Raw genomic sequence first — 24,934 nt, forward strand, 5'->3', positions numbered from 1 at the left:
GCAATTGCAAATGTGATGTGCTGGAACATGAGTAATCGGTGTAACGGCCAGAATGTTGAATCCAAGCATGCAAAAGTGCATGCGTTGTATTTTATAGGTGCTGGCTGTTAGTTTGTGCGATGGAGTTCCACGCCTGTTGCATTTCGTCTGTCAGTGTAGGGACAATTAATGCTGTTTGTGGATGACGAAGCTGTTGTCCGATGGCCCATATGTGGTCCATTGGAGACACATCTGGTGATCGAGCAGGCCAAGATAACATGTCTACACTCTGGAGAGCATGTCAGGCTACAACGGCGGTATATGGACGAGCGTTATCATGTTGAAAAACACCCACTGGGATGCTCTTCATGAATGGCAGAGCAACAAGTCGAACCTCCAGACTGATGTACAATTTTGCAGTCAGGGTGCGTGGGATAGTCACGAGAGCGCTTCTACTCTTTTGAGAAATCGCACCCCGAACCATAAAGCGACGTGCTGTCTTTGAAGTAACCTGTTTGTAACACTTCGTTGTGTCACTGTGGTGCCACTGCTGCTCAAGTTGTTGCTGTAGATACAGCACAATGCGCCTAAGCAACACGCCAAGACCATGGTCTTCCCTCCCAGCAGTGCCAAATGGGCGACCACAGCCCGGTCTTCTTCCGACTGGTGACCGTCGCTGGCAGCAATTATGTACAGCGGCTGCATTCCTGCCAAATTTTTCTGCAGTGTTGCGGATGGAATATTCAGCTTCTCATAGCTGTGTTACACGACCTTGTTCAAACTGAGTGAGGTGCTAATAATGGCGTCTTCGTCTCTTTAAACGCTTTCTTGACTAACATCAGCTATCGCTCACGACCGTTACAGTGTGTATTTAAAGCAAACCCTCTTATGCGACTGGTGCGGAATTTGGATAGACATCATCTCTCAGATCTAGGAACACGCCTACCAACTTTCATTTGTTGTCACACATCTCTTTCTTGGTGATGAGCTTATATTTTGTGAAAGCGTGACTTTAATATGCGCCGGCCGCGGTGGTCTAGCGTTTCTAGGCGCGCAGTCCGGAACCGCGCGATTGCTACGGTCGCAGGTTCGAATCCTGCCTCGGGCATGGATGTGTGTGATGTCCTTAGGTTAGTTAGGTTTAAGTAGTTCTAAGTTCTAGGCGACTCATGACCAAAGAAGTTAAGTCCCATAGTGCTCAGAGCCATTTGAACCATTTTGAACTTTAATATGCACTATTTTCCTCTCTACTTCTGCTCTCCCTTGCCACCGGGTCAGCCCAAATGTGTGTATGCCCCTGCAAAGTGTGCAGTACTTTTAGCTACGCCACAGTTAGTATACCTCCGCCAGCCTTCGAAACTTCTCGTAAAGTGAGTCCCCATCACGCCAACGTGCGTTTTTGTGGGCACCACTGCCCTTCACGACAATGGCAACCCACACTCGCCACTAGATTTCGTAAATCCAGATCATCAAGCTAAATTAACTCTCAAATATCTCGTGATTCTTCCCTCAGATCACCATGTGGTTTTCACCAAACTCACTCTAATGCAATTTTACATACATCTACATATGATTCCACTTGGCTATTTCTCTGCTTCATTATTTTACTTTACTAATTTGTTAACAATGAGCGCAACAAGTGTCCACAGTGAAATGACGTAACATTGCCACGTCTCAAACCATATTCTTAAATTACTTTTAAAATTTGTTTCCTTTTAGACAATTATATTCATAAATACTCAGAGAATATCATTAACTTCAGATCTGAAAAATGCATTGTCACTTCGATTAAGCGAGTAAGGTTTTTCAGCACTCCACGTGACTCCTTCGAGTAGGCTTCCAGTAGTATTTATCATCTCTGGGTCAGCAGCTGCAGTATTCCGCCAAATATTCAGGCGGTTTCCTGCTTTTTGACTCAGTATTCAAAGAAGTCACCTTGGCTTGCATATTGAAAATAAGAAGAAAACTTTTAGAATCTTACTTCATGTGCTGAGATACATTCGCAATCATCTCCACTCGCTTATTACTGAAACGGTAAAGAAGAAGATGAAGTGGGAGATCTAAAGGTGAATGACCACTATGCTTGTATTGATGTGAACAGGGAGCTTCAGTACATTCCAGGATTCACACTTAATAATAATGGCTCTCTGTAAGTATGCCTTCACAAAGTAGTTGGTGACTGCATTCGAGCGTTGCCACCATTACACTGAAAACGGCCTATATTACTTAGGTCGGAGATTTTCTCCGCTCAGGGACTGGGTGTTGTGTTGTCCTCATCATCATCATTTCATCCCCATCGACGCGAAAGTCGCTGAAGTGGCGTCAAATCGAAAGACTTGCACCCGGCGAACGGTCTACCCGACGAGAAGCCCTGGTCACACGACATTTACATTGCTGGTTAGGGTGTCTTGTCAAAGTAAAATGCACATTACACAGTTGTACTATACCACTCAGTGTCCTTAATTAGACGCTGCAATGCAAATTTAGAGAAATGTAATTAACATACTGTGATTATGATTTGTAACTTTTTCTCCCCAAGAGTTCATCAACGTGGTGGCGTTGCCTTCTTCTCGGGACGTCAGCAAAACCTTCGTGGGATCAACTGCTCATATCAGCGGCTGGGGGCGGACAGCTGATGGTAAGTGTACCGGCTGACTTCACATTGAGACACCTGTCTAAATACGGCAGGGAATTAATTCTGGTTCTGTCGTTCGGAATCTTTTGTGTTCTTTCTAAGAGTGAGTTTTTGCAGTGTGTGGATGAACTTTTTGGAAAGACTGACACTGCTGGGCTTTTCTCACTCGCTTGCATCACAAAATAAAGCACGAAAACGCCATAAATTCACTAATCGCCACCTTCATGTTAACGAAAACATTCGCATTTCGATCAGTAACGTTACACAGTGTTGAATGCACTCACGTTCACTTTCAGTTTCACATGAGTATATGTCATAAACAAAAACATCTCCCCTACAACACACCCCATCATATTTGACACGTCATCTCCCTGAAAATATTGAAAGAAAAATTTCTACGACACACGTCTGCTTCCTCCGACAGTTTGGCAATTACCTATACTTCCATCTGAAGCCTTGCTATTTCAGCTTACCATTCTACATAACATTATTTTGGCTTCAAATCCGAGTTGAACACAATTTAACAGAGGACTGCCTTAAAACTGGCAGAATTATTATTTTAGGACCACTGTTTACAGAAATACAATTGAGCCGAGTTCGATGGACGAAAGCAATGGCGATAGCCAGTCCAATACTGCTTCCATGGTGAAGCTTGATGGGTAAAGTGGAGGACATGGGAGGAGGTGATGTTAGTGCACCGTAGCAGATGTTTCGAGGGACGTGACATCGGCTGTGCAGAGAGAGAGAGAGAGAGAGAGAGAGAGAGAGAGAGAGAGAGGAATGGGTACAATCGGTCCTCAGGTACTTCTGTGGACGAATGGAAGATACAGGTTTTTGCAAGGTTTACGGCGAAGAAATAGGGGCGGCGTGTCAGAAAGGAAGCTATAAGCAGATGAAATTATTTCAAATTGCTTGCCATTACACTTTTAACGGCTTTTTCTTTTAGGAACAAAGCAGACAAAGATAGCGTAACAATGTCTTTTCATTTGTAGAGAAAGAAGATTGACGAGGTTGAGGAGTTAGTCATTTGGGACGATTTCCATATGTGTTATGAGAGTAAGGTGCTTTCCTGTGTGTTTGTGGAAGCGCAAGACTAGGATCATTTTGATTACCTCTAAAAAGGCGGAAGTGTGGCTAATAGGTCAGTTGCAAGACGTTTTATTCAGATGTTTTGTTTTTTAAATTTAAGGAACAGGAATATCTTGGAAGCTTTTCTTCGCTATTGGTGGAAATTAGTTATAGGGTAGTGTTGTACCGAGTGACTATGACTTGTGAGGAGTAGGTAGTTTTTTAATGTGAGTGCATATAAAACTCTTAATGAGATCCTGGGGCGCCTTTTCTGGAGAGAGTCACTTCAATTTCTTGTGCTGTAATTGGCATGTTTAATTCGGTTTGTAACACTGTGTGAAAGTATAGAAAATCGGATATGCAGTATGGGATGGAACTATTGCTACACTAGCAGATATGGAGGCCATGCAGTGCTTGAAGATCTGTTCACTGGTGACAGTAAGAATATCTTAAATTGATGAGCCAGATCAGTCAGATATTTTATAATGGTTTCTTGTTATGGAAGAAACGATAATGTGATGGAGGAATTGTAACAGTGACAGTGGAAGACTTTCCAATAATTTGTTGCGTGTTTGGGTAATCTAGTTTTCAGTTTTACACATGTCTGTCACCTGTCCCTATCCTTTTTTGCCTGAAGGAATGTGAAAGTGCACCAGTCTTGACTGTGGAGAAAGGATTAGTTCAGTTGATGGTACTATCTGACAATGAGTATAACACATGTATTTTGATATAGGTCTATGAGATCATGGGCACAGTTATGGATTAGTCATATTGCTTCTACAATATGCATTCTGCTGTGGTTTCCTATTTGGGTATAGGTGGAGTTGGTGCAGCAGTAGTCTTCCATTAATTTGATAGAGAGTAATGTGATATAGGTTGTGTCTGTTCAGTGTGGGGTTGAGAGAAAGATATGCATCTACACCATATGGTGCTTGGCAGACAGTACCCTGCACTACTACTAGTTGTGTGCTATTCTGTCCCACTCCCAAACAGAGCAAGGAGAAAACGGCTGTCTATATGCTTATGCAAATGCTCTAAGCTCTCTGATCTTATCTTCAATAGTGCTCCTCGAAAAGAACGTCACCTTTCCAGGGACTCATATCTGAGCTCTCAGAGCAGCTCTGTTAACACGTGCGTATTGTTCACACTAACTAGAAACAAATCTGCAAGGATTCTCAATTCGTATGGAGTTGTCGACATGTGTCAAAGAGACTAGCTGAGATGAAGATACGTCAAGGTGTCACTGCTTTCAGGTACACTGTGTTGGGTAAGGGAACCTGGTCACCTAGTCGGTTGGTAATAAACAAAGGCCAGCATGCAGGTTCAGCAAGGAAATGGCTATCGATTTTGCAGGCTGTGGCAATGATGTAGGTGGTTGTTCTGGTATATGTTGGAGAAGAAGGCTTAAGGCCTTTCCTAGCTAAAAGAAATACACATATCAGCAAGAACATTATGTCCATCTACCTAATAGACGATATTTCCACCTTTGGCACAGATAATAGCGGCGAAACATCGTTGTGTCGAAGCAATGAGACCTTGGTAGGTCGCTGGAGGCAATTGGCACCACATCTGCACTCACAAGTCACCTAATTCCCATAAATTGGGGGCAGGAAAACGATGAACTCTGATCCCATGATCATTCATATCCCAGATGAGTTCGATTGGGTTCAGACCTGGCGAGTTGGGCGACCAGTACATCAGTTTTAACTTGACACTGTGTTCCTCGAACCACTTCATCACACCCCTGGCCTTGTGACAGAGCCCATTATCTTGTTGAAAAATGCCATTGCTGTCAAGCAACATATCTTCATAAAGGGGTGTACGCTGTCTGCAACCAGTTTATGATACTCCTTAGCCAGCATGGTACCTTGTGCAAGCTCCACTGGACCCATTGATGCCCATATGAATGCCTCCCATAGTGTAATGGAGCCGCCACCAACTTGTCTCCATCGCACAGTACAGGTGTCAAAGAGCCATTTCCCTGGAAAATGACGGATTCGCTCCCTCCCATTAGCATAATGAAGAAGGTATCGGGATTCATCATACCATGCAAGGCTCTACCACAGCGCGAACGTTCAGCGCGATGGTCATGCACCCATTTTACTCGTAGTTCCCGATGTCGTGGTGTTAACATTGGCACATGCCTGGATAATCGACTGTGGAGATCCACTATTTGGAGTGCTCAGTGCACTTTTGTGTTCGGACACACTCGTACTCTGCTCAGTATTAAAATCTGGCGTTGGTTCTACCAAAGCTTTCCGCCTGTCCTGTTTTTCTAGTGTGGAAAGCCTACAACGTATGACATGTATAATGAGGGGTGGCCACCCAAGTTGAAGACGTCTGGACGTAATTTCCCCTTGCTTTCGTCACTTGTTGAAACACTCAGCACAGCACTTCTTGAACACTTGACAAACTGTGCAGTTTCCGAAATGCTCGTGCTGAGTCTCCGGGCCATCACAATCTGCCCTCAGTCAAAGTCAGATAGATGGCGTGCCTTCCCTATTCTACGCTCAGACAGCACACTCACTTACATGCATCATGAGTGTGTCTGACTAGCAGTCGTACTTCATCAGGAGACGCTGCTATTCTTTGAACTGGTTTATCTCGGTAGTAGGTATGTGGTCATAATGTTCTGGTTGATCACTGTGCAGATGGTGGCACCGGTTTCTGTACAGTTCTTGAGATGAATGAATTAGGTGAGTTGCACGGCATGATGATCGAATCACGGTTCTGGCCGAATGGATGTACATTATTCATTCCCAGATGCGGCTTTCGATCTATCTATTTGTTTAGCAATATGTGAGTAGGGGAGGGTCACATGAGAATTGTGAGGTATAGTTGCAAGTACGTTTAATTAAGATCAAACTAATGAATGTCGTATTGTCAAACGTTACAGGTGAAGAGGGGTTTGCTGCAGCAAAAGGAATGGATATTATCGAAAAGGAAGTTATGGTTCTGTTGAGCCACGATGTGTTAGGTGTTGAAGTTGTTGTGGGCAACTGTTTCAAACTAAAGTTTCGAGAGATGGTTGATGAGCAAACGCAATTGTCGTAGAGAGTAGTAGACCTGGTCGCTACAAAAGTGGTAAGTAGAGTGAGTAACTAAGGCGATCTTTTGGAGGATATGTGGGCATTCAAAGGGATAATGTTCTGCGACTCATTAGTAATGAAACAGGTGTGATGTTATCAGTACCAAGGGTAAGATGCAAAGAACTGTTGGACGAGTCGTGTGTCAGTGGGAAATATGAGCATACTAAGCTCTGTTGTATTGGGTGGTTACATTGCTTCGCATTGTTGGGAGTAAATAGTTTCAGATGTTGCTGCCAGGTGGAGACAGTAAATTACGAACCCCTTTGTGCAGGTGATTGTGTGTCCATCCATACAAGTAACGGCGTTTATTCAGTTTTAAGTCAGTTAGTCATTTTACAGAAGGAATTTCTGACATACACTATCTTATCAAAAATATCCAGACGTCTATTGTGGACATTAATAAGATGTCTATCCATTGAAATCATGATAGCTTGAACGCTGCTATGGGCAGTTTCAATGGCGTATCTGATTGTCTATGAAGAGGCAGCTCTGTCTTTGTCAAGACTCAAAACAAGAAATGGTAGTGATGTTGCGCACTGTGGTCTGTAGCAAAGTAGTGTTCTAATTCCACCAAAGGTGTTCCATTGAGTTCACATCATGATTCTACTAGTACATCTGTGCGGCAATGGTTCGTGGGCAGTAACTCCACTGATATGAACTGGCCTATATACGAGTAACTCCCTATGCACACTCATTGTGCTTGCCAGACTGCCACTACATTGCGGATTTCACGAGTGATTCTTTCTGGTCATTTCATGCGATTTTTATACAACCCTCCGCCAAAATGCTCAATGGTAGTAGTATATTCGTGCCAATTCTGGACAAATTAAAAAAATTTCAGATTTTTTACCTCTATAAGTAAAATGTAATCTTAGCATTATATCTAATTTATCATCCTCATTTGTAAGGATTTTAGTATAAGAATCTGGAAAAATAATTTTATATTAATCATCTAAAAGTAATAAAACTTCATCCCCAAATTTAGTTGGTTAAATTTCAGCTTTGGAAATAATGTAAGATTCGTGTTTTTTAAGTTCTGCTAATTTAGTGAATACTTCTGCACAACCATTACTATGATTATGAAGTTCAGTTAATAGATTTTCAATGCTACCATTGATGTTCATTTTCATTTATATAGAATAATTTAACGAATCAAAAATTAAAATATTTTCCATTTGTTTGGAAAACTCTAGCAGACCATTTAAATATTTGAAAAATCTAAGTTTTTAGTTTTTATCCTCTCTAGTTTTCCAAAAATATTTCAAAATAAAATGGCAACAGGAAGTTAAAAGTTATTTAATTTTTTATTTATTTATGTAATTAGAATTTTTCAATAAGCATTCTTTATTGTGAATCTAAAGTTAAATTCTTTTTACAATTCATCATAATTTATGCAACTGTGTTATTTGGAATTTAAGAATTCACATAATGTCATTGTTGTTTTTTGAGTAGTTGAAACATTTAGAGACATATGAATTACACAAATAGAATAATTTTTTAAAAAATTAATCGACTCGCATTTACATCACTATTAGTGTTAATATTTTTAAAGCTCTAAAAGAATCATAAGCTTTTAAGTAGGTATTATATGGATGAAGAGTCCATGCTTCATCAGGAAAAATTTCATTTGTTCCATTTGATCATAGATATTTTGTAATATAACCTGATCAAATAAAAAAGAATCAAGTAATTGATTATTTTTTCGATCAGTTTGGAAAACAATGAAAATAATGTAAGAAACGTCAAATATAGTAGAATTATAATAATTAGTAACATCTGATTCAAAATTTCTTTTTCCCTGCAAATCAGCAAATTGAGTTGTTTGAAGTTTGAAGAGAGCAACTGGGATTTATGGATTTTTAAGTCTTTCTTGTTCTTATTCAAGAGAATATTGCAGTTCATATTTAACATCAGGAACCCGAATTTCCATATTCTTTACAACAAGAAAATAAAATGATCATATGACATTACTGGCTGGGTGGCCCCATCTGGAGAAGTTCGGGTGCTGAGTGCGAGTCTCATTGCAGTGGACACCACACTGGGAGACTGCCATGCCGATAGTGAGGATGAAGTAATGATGAGGACAAAACAACATCCAGTCCATAAGTAGAGAAGATCTCGAAACTGGCCCACAATTGAACCCAGGCCCACTGCATGGGAATCAAGCATGTAACCACCTAGCTAAGCAGGTGGGCACTTTTTACAACAATTTTACCTTTTTTGGAATAGTAGAATTGTCCTTTCCAGTAGTTCAACGAAGAATACAATTTTCTTGATCTTTTCTTGAACTCCATGTGAAAATTACAGTTAAATCGCCTTCGAATATAATTTCTTTATAATCTTCAAAAATCCACTACATAATTCTAATGGATAAAGAAGTTCATATTGTTTGGTTTTAATTTTTCCACTGTTAAGAATATGTCCTTCTATATATAATGCATCCAAAAGACAAGAAGTTAATCGAATAAGAGTTGAAGAAGAAATGAAAGGATGTTCAAATTCTAATACAGTACTACTTCCTTTTTTAAATGCAATGACATTAAAATTTTCAAACATAATTAGCAATTAGTTTAATATTTGATTTACCATCATACACTGGAAAATCAGTTCCATCTGGGTGACTACCATCAAAACTCATATAAAGTTGTGAACATACTGGATGAATCCAACCATCACTAATATTAATATTAACTTCTGTTTCCTTGTTAGGAAGATTTAAATTATTTTTTGTTTTGACATTAACAGGAAATGAGTAAAATTAAGGACTTTCGATTTGGTCCCTGATTTATTTAGCGAAAAATTTACTATTTCATGTCTAAAGCAACTATTACATGAGAAGCATTAAAGCCAATTAAATCATCATCTTCATCAGTTATAGTTATTTTTAAATTATTAATAGTTGCAAAAATTGGAACTGTTATTGGTCTCTAAATTCAGGAGTAGGTTTAAATGAGGCAACAGTATTAGTCTCTATGAAAATGATCATTTTGTTTACCAAAACCTCCATCAACCAATTTAAAACTTACATTAATGAATTCAGATGGAATCGTTTTAGAAACATCTATAGCAACAGTTTTTTTTTGCTTCAATGATTTGATAATTAATTCCTAAAACTTTACATACACATGTATTATTTTTTACCATTTTTATAACAATTCTATTTAAAACTTTATCTGCTTTAATATGAATATTTGTATCATCCTAAAGGAATAATTTTTTCAAAACTTTTCAAACAATATTAACCATCAGGAATTTCTATTGGTTCTCTGACACAGTAAATTTTATTATTTTTCTATGTAATACTTGGAGAGAAAAAAGTTGAATAAAAATCTGCTAGTGAAACACTTTTACAAGTTTCGCTTATTGCAACCAAAGAGTAATCACTTGATTGATATAACCAACTCATTTATATTAGTCAGAATTACGTACATAAATGGCGGTTTGGAAACCAACAATACAAATGCCAGAAAAGAAATAAAAAATAATCATGGTGAATCTTAAGAAATCCTATTTGATGTGCAATTATAGACCAAGTGGTTGTGGAAAAAGAACGTCAAGATGAAATTAATGAAAAATAGTTTGTTTTACTGAAAATAATGTGTGTTACAATAGATGTGATAAGAAAAATTAATGAAGGTAAATAAACAGATAAGATTACGAATTTTTTAAATATTGAACAGAAGCATTGAACATAAAAGCTGCACACAACCATTAAACATAAATGTTCAACATTAACACATAACATAAATGATAAACATAAACATTAAATGAAAAATAAAAACCGCGTATGGCATTTTTATTCTTAATAAATGTTTGCAAAATACGATCCAGAAATTCTTAAAGAAGCCAAACGAAACAGAAAAGAAAAAATTATTTAAGAGAAGAGTATAAGTAATGGAAAAAACAACCAAGAAAAGAATACAATTGGGTACAAATGAAAAAATTAACTATGGAAATGAAGGATTAGGAGAAAATTTTCAAAAGCAATTGAAGAAAATATGGCTATTGAAAATCAAGTGGTTTGTTATAATCAACAGTATTTAGAAGAATTTAATGATATTCCATTAGTTAAACAATATGGTTGTGATTATACATTAAGTGAATCAACAATAAATAATATGTTACACAGTATGAAAAAGACAATTGAAATAAAAGGAAAAAATAGTGTAAGGATCTTAGAACTGATCAAGCATATTGAAGATAATGTTATTGGACTAAGACCTGTTGGTATTTTTAAAGTGGAATATTACCAGTGGAAATCAGTGATGACAAATTAGAAATTGCTGAAAAAGAATACGAAGGAACAGATGGATTAATGAAACTGTAAGCTGGAAAACGAATAACTATGGACGATTTAGGAAAAGAATTGTATTCTTTGAATTTACAAAATTATACAAGAATTTTAGTCGATTCAAATACTGTATATTATTAAAGTAACATCAGTGAAGGGAAATAAATATAACAAATTGATTAAACCAATTGGTGAAGAATATGAAGCAAAATACTGTTATTTGCAACAGAAAGACTGCATGCAAGTGACTCTTTATTAGGACTAAACTGTTTCAAAAACGAAAATTAGGAAATGGTTTCAATATTGATAAAAATAGATAAGGATTGTAAAAAAACTTAATCTATATAAATAAATAAATTTTCAAATGATTATAGATTGCAGCCAAGTGTTAAAACTAAACCAGATTCGATTAGACTTAAACTTAATAATGAACAATTAAAAATTATTGAATAATTTTTAACTACTGTTCAAAAAAGAAAGAGAGAGGAAAAAGGGGTGGAAATTTACTTGTTCCATTAACTATTCCTGTTGTGAAAACGATTGTTGAATGTCCACCATAAGGAATAATGAAGGTAAAGTTTTAGCATTATAGTTAGCTGCATTACAATAGTTAGCAACAACTGATTCACTTGCTTGTGGAACTGCAGCAATTAGAAACACAGTTATAAATAAGAAAACACGATAAATAATTAGAAGAACAGAAAGCAGAAAATTAAGTAATGCAAAAAAAGTAAAAGAAATAAAAATAGATTGAAACAAAACCCGAAAAATTTAATAATCCTTCATCAAATTTTAACATAGAAGAATTAGTTAAAAAATTAAAAATCAATAATTTTAACAGATATTTTATGATTGATGCATTTCTTAATGAACCAAAGCATTTAGAATGTGGAATAGTAAATTTAGGTACTTCTGGTCAGGTTGGAACATAAAATTTGTTTTTGATTCATATCGAGAAACCTTGCCTAAACTATTAGTTAACTGTTTGGAACTAATTTTTTTCTCATTCTTCTAAATCTATTCCTAGCTGTAATCAGTCAAAAGATGAAAAATTAGCTTTCAAAAAGTTAAAAAAATAAAGAATGAGTTTATCAAAAGTTGAAGTTTTTGTACATAATTTGTTACTAAATTTTATTTACAAAGTCATGAAAGGTTATAATAATTTTAAGAAATTAATTAATTTCATTTATTTAATCTTCTGTGCTGCTGGTTAATTCTCATAAAAATCATTTTTATAATGTTTTATTGTATTTGGATTTAATTTATGACTTTCATATGGTAATGTATAAATTACATTTTATAATGCAATACATTCATATGATCAAAACATAAAACATTTGTATTAAATTTAACAGTACACAGTTCATGTTAAATTGATCTAATCACATTCATTTCTGTAAAATATTATATTTTTCAGTTACAGATATTTTGTAACCACATAATGTAATTGCATTTTTCACAGCCACATTCTTAACTAATTTAGATTTATTGCTCTTGTTCGGAATCAACTTTAGAGACACACATTTTTGTCTTAAGCTAAAGATGTTCTACAATAATTTTATCTTTTGGGTAATCACCTGTTCCAAATTCGTTTATCATTAATTTGGTACCTTAGTAAAAATTTTGAGTTTTATATCATAAATAAAAGAATCAGAGTCCATACACCATAAGTCAATACTTACACTGTATTTTGCTTTTTAAACATTTTAGTGAAAATCATCCTTTCTTATTTTCAAAATATCTGGAATAGTCATTCCAATACAAATTGGTAGACTACTGAACATAGATTTAATTTACTGCATAAGTAGTGCAACTAGTTTTTCATAATATACAGTAGTATATTCATAAATAGGTTTTGAAATATTTATTATCCAAGTAGTGAGTCATACATTAACTAGTAGAAATCTGTTTCAAAACCGTTAGCTGGGAATTTCTCATTTATCTAGTCAAATCAATAAATTTCGAAAACCAATCATATTTTGATCGTGGTAAGATTCTATGAATTTTCTTAGATTTTAGTATGAAACTTTAACACTGTTTAAAATTTCTGTTATGTAAAACATATTTTTCTTTATTATTTAAATTTGTTAATCATATAATTCCTCCTTCTGGGGCTAAAGGTAAATCTTCAAGAAAATCATGCAATTCTTTAGGATTTTCTAAATCAACTTCTAAAATATAACTATATTTATAATCAGCTGGTTTCAGAATCAAAACAAATGGTTATCCCCCACTGAAATTTTTAAATGGGAAAAATTGAGACGTTGGTCAAGGATAAAATTATTTGCATCCAAATATGCAATATAGTTTGATTGTTTTTTTGCTCAAAATTTATGTTTACTTATTTTTCTGATTATGCATATATTTTTATACTTTGATAACTTCCATCTCGAATTCCTTTTTCAAGAAATAAAATCATAGCATAATCATGTAATAAATCTAATTTAATTTTTGTCATTTTTTATGTTGAATCCCATGATGAACCAGGTGCACTAAAGTAACTAGATCGATCATAATTATTAGATTAAATACTATGTATCTCTAAAATTTTCGAAATGATCTACTACTAATGGAACATAGGATTTATTATAAAATTTTCTATACTATACCTACATTTTTAAGATGAAATTTTTCCAAATTCTTATAACTTTTTTATGATCTTCATCAAGTATAATATCTTTATAAGTTTTGAGTAAAAACATCCTTTTTAGGTAATTTATTTTATTGTTATTTTTATTCAGGATCCATATATTCATAAGTATAAAATACTTTTTTAATTGTTAAATTTACTTGTTTACCTGCGAAATATTTTGCTGTTTCTCTAAATTGTTCTTCTATAAGATTAGAAGATAGTTTATGAATACTTGGAGCCATAAATTTAAATGTATCTAAAAACCTAAAAATTAATCCATCTTTACTAAAAGAAATATATTTTTGTTTATGCTTTGAGATTGCATCAACATCCTTATTATCAGTTCCTAATTTCTCAGTAAACAAATCAACATTGTAATTTGTTAAATTATGATTATAAACTGAAGTATATTTAGGATTTTGATTCATAGATTGCAATCTTGAAGTGCAGCTCCAGGATATTTTCCTGTTAAATAGCAATGATCATTCACTCTATCCACCAAAAGTAAATTCTTTTTCACAAATGTGAAAAGCTTTATGATTTATAAAATTTACTTTACCTACTTTAGTCATTTTCAGTGGGATATTTCGTTCATATATTCTAGCAATTTCTATAGATCCTTCTTTTACTATTTTAATATTTTAACAAATTACCATTATTATTAATTCCATAAGTTATTATTCTTGATCTGAAAGACGGTACTTTTCTATAATTTTTTTGTGATTTGGAGAAAATCTTCATCATCTAGTAAATTAAATTGTTCAATTTTTCTGATAATTTTTTTGTTTAATTCCTTAATAATTATCTACCAGTAGTTTTTGAAAATAGTTCTCAAGATCATTATTATTAATTCTGTTCTCAGAACAATAGATAAGATTGATTAATTGTCGTTTATTAATATCGGAATATTTTCGTTTAAATTTCCTTAATGATTTTTTACTTAATGTATGACAACTTTTGTTTATCAAGTATACAAGAATAGTTGTCTCCTGTTAATTTCTTTATTCATTTCTTTCTTATTAAAATAATCAGTAAATTCCAAGAGATCTTCTCTAGTTACATTTGCATAACCATTTAGTTTACATTAATTTTCTAAATCCTTATAATTCAATCCATACATTGCTTAACTATAATTTTCTAAGTTTGTAAATAACTCAGCTTTGTCCATTTTGTTTTAGTTGTATTTATATAGAATGAAATTTGATTCTTTATTTTATATAAACGATTTTGATTAAAATGTGCCTTTGAGATTTTAAGTTTGATGGTTCTTATTTACAAAGAAGAAAATTCATTAATTTAAAATTTTTTAATGAGAACTTGACAAATTGGTTTTTCAATATAAGCAAATGAGTTTTGATACTTCTTATTTATAAAGAATAAAATTTATTTCATTTGATAATTTTTAAATGGTAAAATGAGAATTTGGTTTTTTCAATATAGGCAGATAATATTTTCTGGTTCATATTTATAAAGAATAAAATTTATTAAATTTGAATATGCTTAAATGGGTATTTGGCTTTATCAGTATTGTTAAATGAGGTTTTTTGGTTGGAAAATACAACAAAGTTAGTTTCTTGGTTTAACCTGAAATTTTTCCTCGTAATGCTCATTGGTCCAGAATCGGCATGAATGTACCACTGACAGTCCCAGTCTCTCGTTACAAAAGGCTACCTTGTATTGATTTAACATTGGTTGTTGCTTCTAATTTCCAAATCATGGTCATGCCACCTACATTCGAACTGGGCAGCTTTATAGCGGTTCAACTGTCCCTGATTGATCTGTTACTCAGGTAACATCGAATGACCAGTCCTTGTTTGAAGATTACGAGCACACCTGACCAACACTCTCTGCTGCTACTGCTGTTCTACTGACTATGCAATATTCCCTGTTGACTTCTACACTAACAAGTCTGTCTAATGGCAGTTAGTGGTCAATTCCACACTCCTTATGGTGTGCAGATACCTTTGATCAGATAGTGTAGATGATGAGGGCTGTAGAGGACAAGACTGGCACACATTGTAGGCAGTGAAAACGACGATGGTAGAAATAACTGTTGTCCATAAATATCTATGAAACTTGAAGATATCTCTGGCAAAATCTGTAGCTATTGGTGAGGGTTTCAAGACTGAAATGTTCTGTTTTGTCCTTCGACCCTCGATCCTATCACAATATTCTTTTCTCAAGACTGCAGTGCTCTTATAACTCTTGTTCCCTTAATCACCTCCTCATCTTCCTGTTTGGTAATTGTGCTCTTACTTCCCACCACCATTGTGACTTTGTACATTCCCTACTACTGATGGTGTGTTTATTCAACTCTCCTAAATTTTCAGTTTTAAAATGTAAAGTTTGCATGCTAATGCATCTGGATCTAAATGCAGCAGGTTGTCTTACATTCTTCCTGGCACAGAGAGAGCCACTGCTAGTAATTATTTCGCGATATTGTTCCAATGGTGAAAATCTGCTGGGAAAATGTGTAATGTCATAATGTGCATCGTGACTCAGTTAGATTTCTTTGGGATTAAAATGTAACAACTGTATTTTTCTCCTGATAATCCCTCAATTTGTAGTAAATGTACTTTGTTTCGCTGTAGTTATGCGCTCTTTGGGGTTAAAATGTAACAACTGTATTTTTTCTCCAGATAATGCCGCAATTTGTAGTAATTGTACTTTGTTTCGGTATAGTTATGCCCCAAATACAATAATACTGCCATTGTAGTAACTATGAATCGGCATTAATCATCAGCTGCTGACTTTCAATAGAGTGTTCAGAGTAAAGACTTGAAATGTAGTCCTACATTATTTTCATGTCGACTGGACTCTACTCGAGAATAAAAGTTGACAAAACTAGCGAAAAATATGTGCACCAACGTTACACTGTATTGAGGAGTTAAAAGAGCAGTCCTTGTCTCTGACAAGCTAGGCCTGTTGTTAGGATGGGGGTGAATCCTCCAATTATATTTTGGTGGAAAAAGTAGCCATGATTCTTCTTAGCACTTGTAACTGAGTGACCAACAGTAGGCTGCAGCCAGCGAATGGCTAAGTTTCGTACAGTGGCGTTAGTTGCTTCAACCCTTGACATAAGAAGCTTGGCTATCCTATGTACTGCTTATTTTCGTTATAGGATTAATCCGTTAGACAGTTCATGTTCAGACAAAAAATAAGTACAATAATTTTGTATGTAAGTTCTCAGTTATACTCTTACTTGTTCTTACTACACAACCTTTTCCCACCAACGTCTTAACAAATGACATGTTACTTATACACTGATGTGATAAAAGACATGAGATACCTCTTAATACTGTGTCGGAGCTCCCCCCCCCCCCGCCCCCCTTCAGCACAATGCAACAACTCAACGTGGGATGTACTCAACAAGCCGTTGTAAGTCCCCTGCAGAAATATCGAGCTTTACTGCCTCTACAACGGTTCATAACGGCGAATGTGTTACGAAGATGGATTTTGTGCAAACTGATATCTCGGTTATGTCCCATAAATGTTCGATGGATCTCATGTCGGTTGATTTGGGTGGCTAAATCATTCGCTCAAATTGTCCAGAATGATCTTCAAACCAATTGCTGACAATTGTGACCCAGTTACATGGCACATTATTGTATGGGCATATACAAGTCCATGATTGGCTTCAAATGGTCTTCAGATAGTCCAACATAACCATTTCCGCTCAATGATCCGTTCAGTTGAACCAGAAGACCCAGTCCATTCCATGTAAACACAGCCTACATCATTATGCAGCCATCAGCAGCTTGCACAATGCCTTGTGGGCAACTTAGGTCCATAGCTTCGTGGGGTCTGCACCCCACTCGAACCCTACCATCAGCTCTTATCAACTTATATCAGGATGCATCCGTCCAGACCACGGAGTTCCAATCATCTTGGGACCCAATCGATATGATCACGAGTCCAGTAGAGGTGCTGCAGGCGATGTCGTACTGTTAGCAATGGCCCCTTTCGTTGGTCGTCTGCTGCCATAGCCCATAAATGTCAAATTTCGCCTTACTGTCCTAATGACTACGTTCGTCGTACGTCCCACATTGATTTCTGCGGTTATTTGACGCAATGTTGCCTGTCTCTTAGCACTGACAACTCTATGCAAACGCCGCTCCTTTCGGTCGGTAAGTGCAGGCCGTTGTCCACTACATTGTCTGTGGTGAGAGTTATTGCCAGAAATCTGGTATTCTCTACATACTCTTGACACTATGGATTTCGGAATATTATACTCCCTAACGACTTCCAAAATGGAATGCCCCATGTGTCTAGCTCCAACTACCATTCCGCATTCAAAATCTGCTAATTCCTGTCATGTGGCCATAATTACATCAGAAACCTTTTCACATCACGTGAGTACACTTGATACCTTCACTAATGTGCTCCCTTTTTATTCCCTTTGAACACGATACTACCGACATCTTTATACTTGTATGTCGCTATCCCATGACTTTTGTCACTGCCGTATCAGCCTGAGTGAAGCTTCCAGACAAATTTCTGTGTATTATGTATAAAATATTCGAATATGTCGTTCTTGGTACATAATAATCGAGTAATTAAAATTTTGTAGAAGTGTATACACAATAAGCACAGAAATGTTATAAGGACTTTCCTCGCTATATCACATTTTTCTTACAGTTTCCTTTCCCTCACCCCATCTCTGTCAGCTTCCTCCTTCCATTCCATAGCCTTCCATACAACCTCAGCTCCCTTCAGGCTTCTGATGTTTGCTTAGAACTGCTTGGCAGCATGAGCTCTTAATGTTCAGCTGTTTCGGCCTTTTCCAAAGTTTTCTTTAATTTTCATACATTATGTTTGCATTGCCTATAGCCATTCATTATTATGAACTTTCGCATTTCCCCCACGGATATTCCTGTTATACCTTCCTGCACTTTGAATGCAGGATATGATATCAAATCAAATACTGCTGTTGCTGGTAAAGAGGAGTATGTGAAAAACTCAGACTGTTAGGCTTCTTTTCAAAAAATATGAATTGAGCAGTCTTTTTGTAATGCAGTATAAGTAATTCTCAAATTCTGAAACAAACAGCTACAATTTCCACACTTTGTGTCACTATATCGTGCATTTTTCCTCACTGTTCTTGGTGAAATGTTATTGTGTAAATCATCTCAGTGGATGAAAGTGAGGTCGAAATTCACAATGATGCTAACACTGGTATAATTCATTGCGAGTTTAAATTTTTCTCTAAAAAGAGTAAGAGAAACAGAGGTACACCTTCAACAGTAAGGAAATTCGAAATAAATTAGGTTATAAATATTTTTATTTCCCTCAGACCTGCTGCTTGTAAATCTCTTATAAAGGCATTAGATAATTTTAAACGATAATGCAGATGTAACAGCATTTTATTCAGCTGTACTTGTGGCAAATTATCTGAAAAATATGTAAGATGTTGGTACAAAAGTAATTTTTGTACATTTTCATTAGTTACAAATTACATTATAATATTTACATTACAATTTGGAAGTGCTCACGTTCTTAGCACATCGCTGGTACTGTCGAAATTTATTATATGGAAATATCTTGATGGAGTTTTATTAATCTACAGTCCTTGAACGCTATTTTTGAAATGTTTAATGCTTTTTTAAATTTGACAGCTTCTACTAAGAGCATAATAACAATATCCAATAGTCATATCTCTGATTTATTAATCTAGGATATGTGTGCTGTTATGATCTTTGTATTGTTTACTCATGGAATTATCTATACCTATTTAGTGTGGTTACATACATGAAGGTAAAATAAGAAGGGAGGTGGAACTACAGACTTATCCTGTACATTATTTTGAAGCCAGCGTGTGCACCAATTTAAGTAGTGCAAAACATTAGCAGACCATTGTTTACGACTGCTTCTTGTTCACTGCTGGTGTCATGTGTGTGCAACAACTGTTTTAAATACAAAAAATTAGAGAGCTTACATGAATCACAACGTGTCAGGGAAAGCAATTTCGAAGTTTTTTTTATTCTTGAATGCATAGTTTTTCTAGTAATGCATCATCAGAGCGATGTCATAAGAAAGTGTCAGCACGGTGAAGTATGGGGTGTGGATCTGGTGAACCTAATGTTTTGGGCTAGTTAAGATGGCGGACATCTGTTTCAAGTTAGTCATTTATGGCTCTGTTTTTCACCTCCATGATTACATATCTGCTTTATTAATCCATGGGCCTCTGTGATATTATTATCTTTGTATTGATTACTAGTGGTATTGTCATTCCTAAATTTTTTACATGATCTTTTTCGATGATTTCAATGAAATTATTGATGTAACTTTTATGTTTTAATTCAGTTTGTTCATTTAAAATTTTGTTCGGGTATTTTTGTTTGGATATTTTTGCATATGAATGTAAATTTCTATTTCTTCAAGAAAATTTAGTTTTGGCCCTTTGGTGTTATGTGCATGATTTCTATAGCATGTTCTGTTTGGTTTACATTGTGATTTTCTGTTTTGTTGTGATGAAAGAATGAAGATTGGCTTGTATCGCTATTTATTACGCATTTGTGACATCTTTTGTTGAATTTCCTGCCCGTTTTACCTATGTAGAATTACTACAATCGTTTCAAGTCATTTGTATGTGCGTGGGTTGGTCTTTGTGTTTTTACAGATCGGGCTTTTATTTTGACGTTGTGTGCAGTGTGAAATGTAAACCATATTGTGGTTTTCTTCAATATTGCATTAAATTTGTCAAATATTACTCTACATATGTTTGTGATGTGAAATGTAAACCATATTGTGGTTTTCTTCAATATTGCATTAAATTTGTCAAATATTACTCTACATATGTTTGTGATATGTAGAAGAATTTATGCTTTGTGTTTGTTTCTGTTGCCAGTATTACATTATTATGTATTTTGGAGGATGCTGGCTTCATGTATTTTGGTTGATTATAGTGTGGTTAAAGATGTTTGTGCATTCTATGTTTCTTTAGAGTTGCTTGTTCTTTTTGTATTGCGGGATTTTGTAATAGAATGCATAATAGTGCGTTTATCATGTTGTAGAAATATGCTTATTTGTGGTTTGTTTTGTAGAAGTTTTGGATTCATGAATATTGTGTTTTTTATTGTTAAGTACAGGGAGTTAATTGTAAAGTAAAAATTATAATTAATGAAAATGTAGAAAAAATTATCTATCAGCGTTTTGTACATTTTGTAGATAGCTTCGATATGAACTCACAGCCACAAAAATTATAAGCGTTATTGATTAAAGTGTTATTGATTAAAATTAGTTAATTTCTTTATGAAAGGTTCTAAATAATTCATTGTGAAATTCACAAAGGCTTATATTATCACAAAATACGAATAATATTTACTTATTCTTCAATAACAATCGACTTCTACATACACAGAGCACTTCACATAGTCTGAATAATCTGCAGTAAATAACAAGAGACATCAAGGCTTTCGAAATACAGCTTACATCTAACCTGCATTTGCTCGTTTTCGTCAACTCCTTTTGGCTTCCTGATCAGTTTTCGATTAATAACAAATTACAGTGAAGACGAATAACACTTTACTTTTGGCTTTAAATTTGTGTAAGTCTCACCAATAACTTCTAAAGACTGATATGTATAAACCTGATAATACAATTTACTATTTCTCTGTGATATCCATTCTTCTCTGAATAGTTTATATGTACACAAACAGATCATTTATTGGTCATGTGGAAACTGATTCAATCTCTATCATAATGAAACTGTTTAGAAAAAAGGAGAATGGTAATTAATATAAGGGCATTCAATAATTGTCGCAAAATTATTATTATGATTTTAGCAGTTTGTTCCTCAGAGACTCTTACATTATGAACATCTAGGACATGATATTCTTCATTAATTTTGTTTAGCTACTGAAGGGAATAGTTGCTGGATACTCTTGTTAGTAAAGAAACAGAAAGATGACACGACAAAATTCGTTTGTTTACAGCATCAGCCTGTTCAGAGGTACTTCAATGGGCTCCTGTGACGGTTATCCCCAATTCAATATGTGAGCAGTTCTACAAAAGAGGTTTTATTGTTGACAGTATGTTGTGTGCCGGAAACAAGTACTCAGGTGCATGCTCTGTAAGTAGAAAGCATGGTTCACATTAACTACTTACTCATTAGTAATTCTTTATTTTGTCGCTTTTTATACTATGTATCAGTTTTTGATACACAAGTGATTTTGCAATGTGAATTTGTAATAAATTGTTGTTAAAAACAGTTTATATCATCAATTCACAGAATGTGCTATCGATAGCTATGTCACATGGTCTGCCTGCATTCGCTTGTAACTTATCAATGTTTTATGTAACCTACACTGATGTAAAAAGTTCCAATACCAACAAATAATCGACATAGAGGAATCAAATTTTCGAAATACATTTGTCTAGCTAACACATGTGATTAACATTGCAAGATTACAGGTTAATGTAAGAGCGAGATAAACTATAGCAAATGTGAAATGCTGCTACGTTAATAGCTGGTGTAACATTCAGAATGTTGAATGCAAGCATGATAACATGCATGCACTGACAGTTAATGCTTGTTGTGGATACTGGTAGAGCAACATCAGTCTCACAACACATTGCATTGTTGCCATATTTATTCGAGATGGCGGATAAAATATGGCGGCGATAGATGTGGCAACTTCGCAATGACATCACGATGGGAAGTTCAAATTTTGGCGGGAAAATGCTCACTTGGGCTATCTAACACATTTAACCACCACCACTTCCGTGGAATTGGCGGGAGAAGGACTCAGCCTGTGCTGGGCTGCTGGAGAGGAGGGAATTTAATTTATTTATTTTCATTGGGAAGTTGAAACAATTTCATGTATTTAATTTATTACACTGATACAACACAGTCACCCTGTTGTGCCTGGGGTCACAATAAATAGCCTACAGACCTGCAAACCGCTTGGAAATTGCCGTAATAATGCAGTACATTGTCAAAATACTGCATAAATAATGCTCTCCAAACATGCTCAATAATTGTAAACTATCGAAGTAATGAACTGCACAGACTACAAACATTTTCATTCGTATTTATTTATTTATCCTGTGGATCACATATTGTACAAAGTACATATGATATAGGACAAGTTAGTTTTCTTAACATATATGTAGTTTGGAGAAAAGAAAAAAAGTAGGCAATGGACTGCCATTTAAAAAAATGTAACACAAAGCTGTTCATTGATGAATATAGTAACTTCACATACAGAGAATACAAACAATTTACATGGGGAACTAAGAAACATGTAGGCAATGTAGCACTACTTTCAATTTACACAAATAATCACTGAGATTACAGAATACTGAATATGTCAACTGGAAACACAACAGAAGGACAATGTCATTTAAAAACTACATTAAACATGAAATTAACATTGAGATTTCACAGACAATTAAGTTTTAATACTAATAGAATGTTTACTTGTACATTCGTAAAATGAGTTGAAAAATTTTGGTAAGTGAAACAGAAACATAGTTGTGTATAGTAGAAATTAGGTTATTATTTTGCCTACAGAATGTTTTACTCTAATCACAGTATTGTACAAAGGAACTTTATAATTATTGATTTCCAGGAATTCTTGTACTGAATAGAAACAGTGCTTTGTCAGAAATGCCTTTAGTTTATTTTTAAATATTGGATCTGGAGCAGTTTTTATTTGTTCTGGAATTTTATTGTGTAATACGACACCCAGATGAGTTATATATTTTTGGTATGATGATGTCCTTGAAAAAATTTGATGAATATTACATTGCCCTCTGGTATAATGAGCATGTATATCATTGTTTTGGATTAATTTGCCTGTTCTTGAGAGGTATTCCCTGGTGAATAGGATTGTTTCTTGAATGAATAGGGATGGGATGCTTAGAACATTAAGTTTTATAAATTGACATTTACAGGATTCCAGCTTTTTGAGGCCACAGATTATCCTCAGTGCTCTTTTTTGTAGTTTAAATATATTTGTGCTGTGAGTTGAATTTCCTCAAAAGATGATTCCATAGCGGAGCAATGAGTGGAACTGCGCATGTTCACAAAACAATGCAGTACACTGATGCTTAGACGTATCACTACATGTAAAATTGGAAAAAAATAATGCACATATAACACTCTGCAAACACGATCACAACGCTCAAAAAGCTGTAATAATCCAGTTCCCAAACACTCGTTGCATGTAAGCTCACTTTCGGACTATCGTTAAGAAATTTGACCGCTACGTATCAGGGAAATGTTCCCCACAGAGTTCCAAAGTGGAATGATGACCAGATGCATTTGTTATATACACTGATTAAGACCCACATGATAATAAAATTTGCTTTATAAAGTGTAGCCAGGACACCACTTAATTTTACAACAGATAACCTTCTTTGGAAAATAAAAAGGCTTTTCTGCTTCCCAAAAATTTAGTATCAAAACATGAATATACAACCTTAATAAAAGTGACTTTTATAACTGAACTGATTTTAAGTTCCTCGGTAGTGCTCTCTCGATCCTCTCCAACAGATGCCTAGGAGTTAGACGGGTGCCGTTTCAGGGTCAAAGACTGGCGTATTGAAAAAGGGCACCTGGTCGATCTGCGACGATGTTTCCTCCTGGTGGCGGTCCGCAACGGGTCGAAAGACCCCTGTTTCCTTTCCTGCCGGCTATTTCACCCGGTGACTCTAGTCTTCCTCTGCGGATTCTGTCGTGAGGATTGGCGGTCGTTGGCGATACCCGATTGTTGTTGGTTGGTTGGTTGTTTTGGGGATGGAGACCAGACAGCGAGGTCATCGGTCTCATCAGATGAGGGAAGGACGGGGAAGGAAGTCAGCCATGCCCTTTGAAAGGAACCATCCCAGCATTTGCCTGTAGCGATTTAGGGAAATCACGGAAAACCTAAATCAGGATGGCCGGATGCGGGATTGAACCGTCGTCCTCCCGAATGCGAGTCCAGTGTCTAACCACTGCGCCACCTTGCGATACCCAATTGGTGGATGGTGATGTCATCGTATTACCATCTGCCTCGGAAAAAGGGGTCGTGCGTATTTCGTGGCTGCTTTCATGTTTGGCCGGAAAACGCCTCTAGTGCCGGCTGGCGGAACGCGCCGGAACTACATTGTAGGTACGGCTTATTCTGCAGGGGTATCAGCGCATTGTATTTGCGTGGCTGTGCGCACACAGCAATCCTCCTCCTCCCCGAGGACGGAGACACCAAGGTTGGTGCATTCGTCAGGATCAGTGTCCACTGCCTCGATGCCTGGAAGAG

General features: G+C 35.6%; 1 protein-coding gene across 1 annotated transcript in view; it reads left to right on the forward strand.

Moving 5' to 3' along the window:
• Positions 1–24,934, forward strand: part of LOC126292255 (brachyurin-like) — a 273,321-nt gene that overhangs the window by 224,370 nt on the left and 24,017 nt on the right. The window contains exons 7-8 of the mRNA XM_049986153.1: positions 2,519–2,617; positions 21,629–21,765. Coding sequence (XP_049842110.1) covers positions 2,519–2,617; positions 21,629–21,765 — 236 coding nt within the window. The remainder of the gene's footprint in view (positions 1–2,518; positions 2,618–21,628; positions 21,766–24,934) is intronic.

Source organism: Schistocerca gregaria, chromosome 9, assembly GCF_023897955.1.
Source record: "Schistocerca gregaria isolate iqSchGreg1 chromosome 9, iqSchGreg1.2, whole genome shotgun sequence".
NCBI classification, from domain to species: domain Eukaryota; kingdom Metazoa; phylum Arthropoda; class Insecta; order Orthoptera; family Acrididae; genus Schistocerca; species Schistocerca gregaria.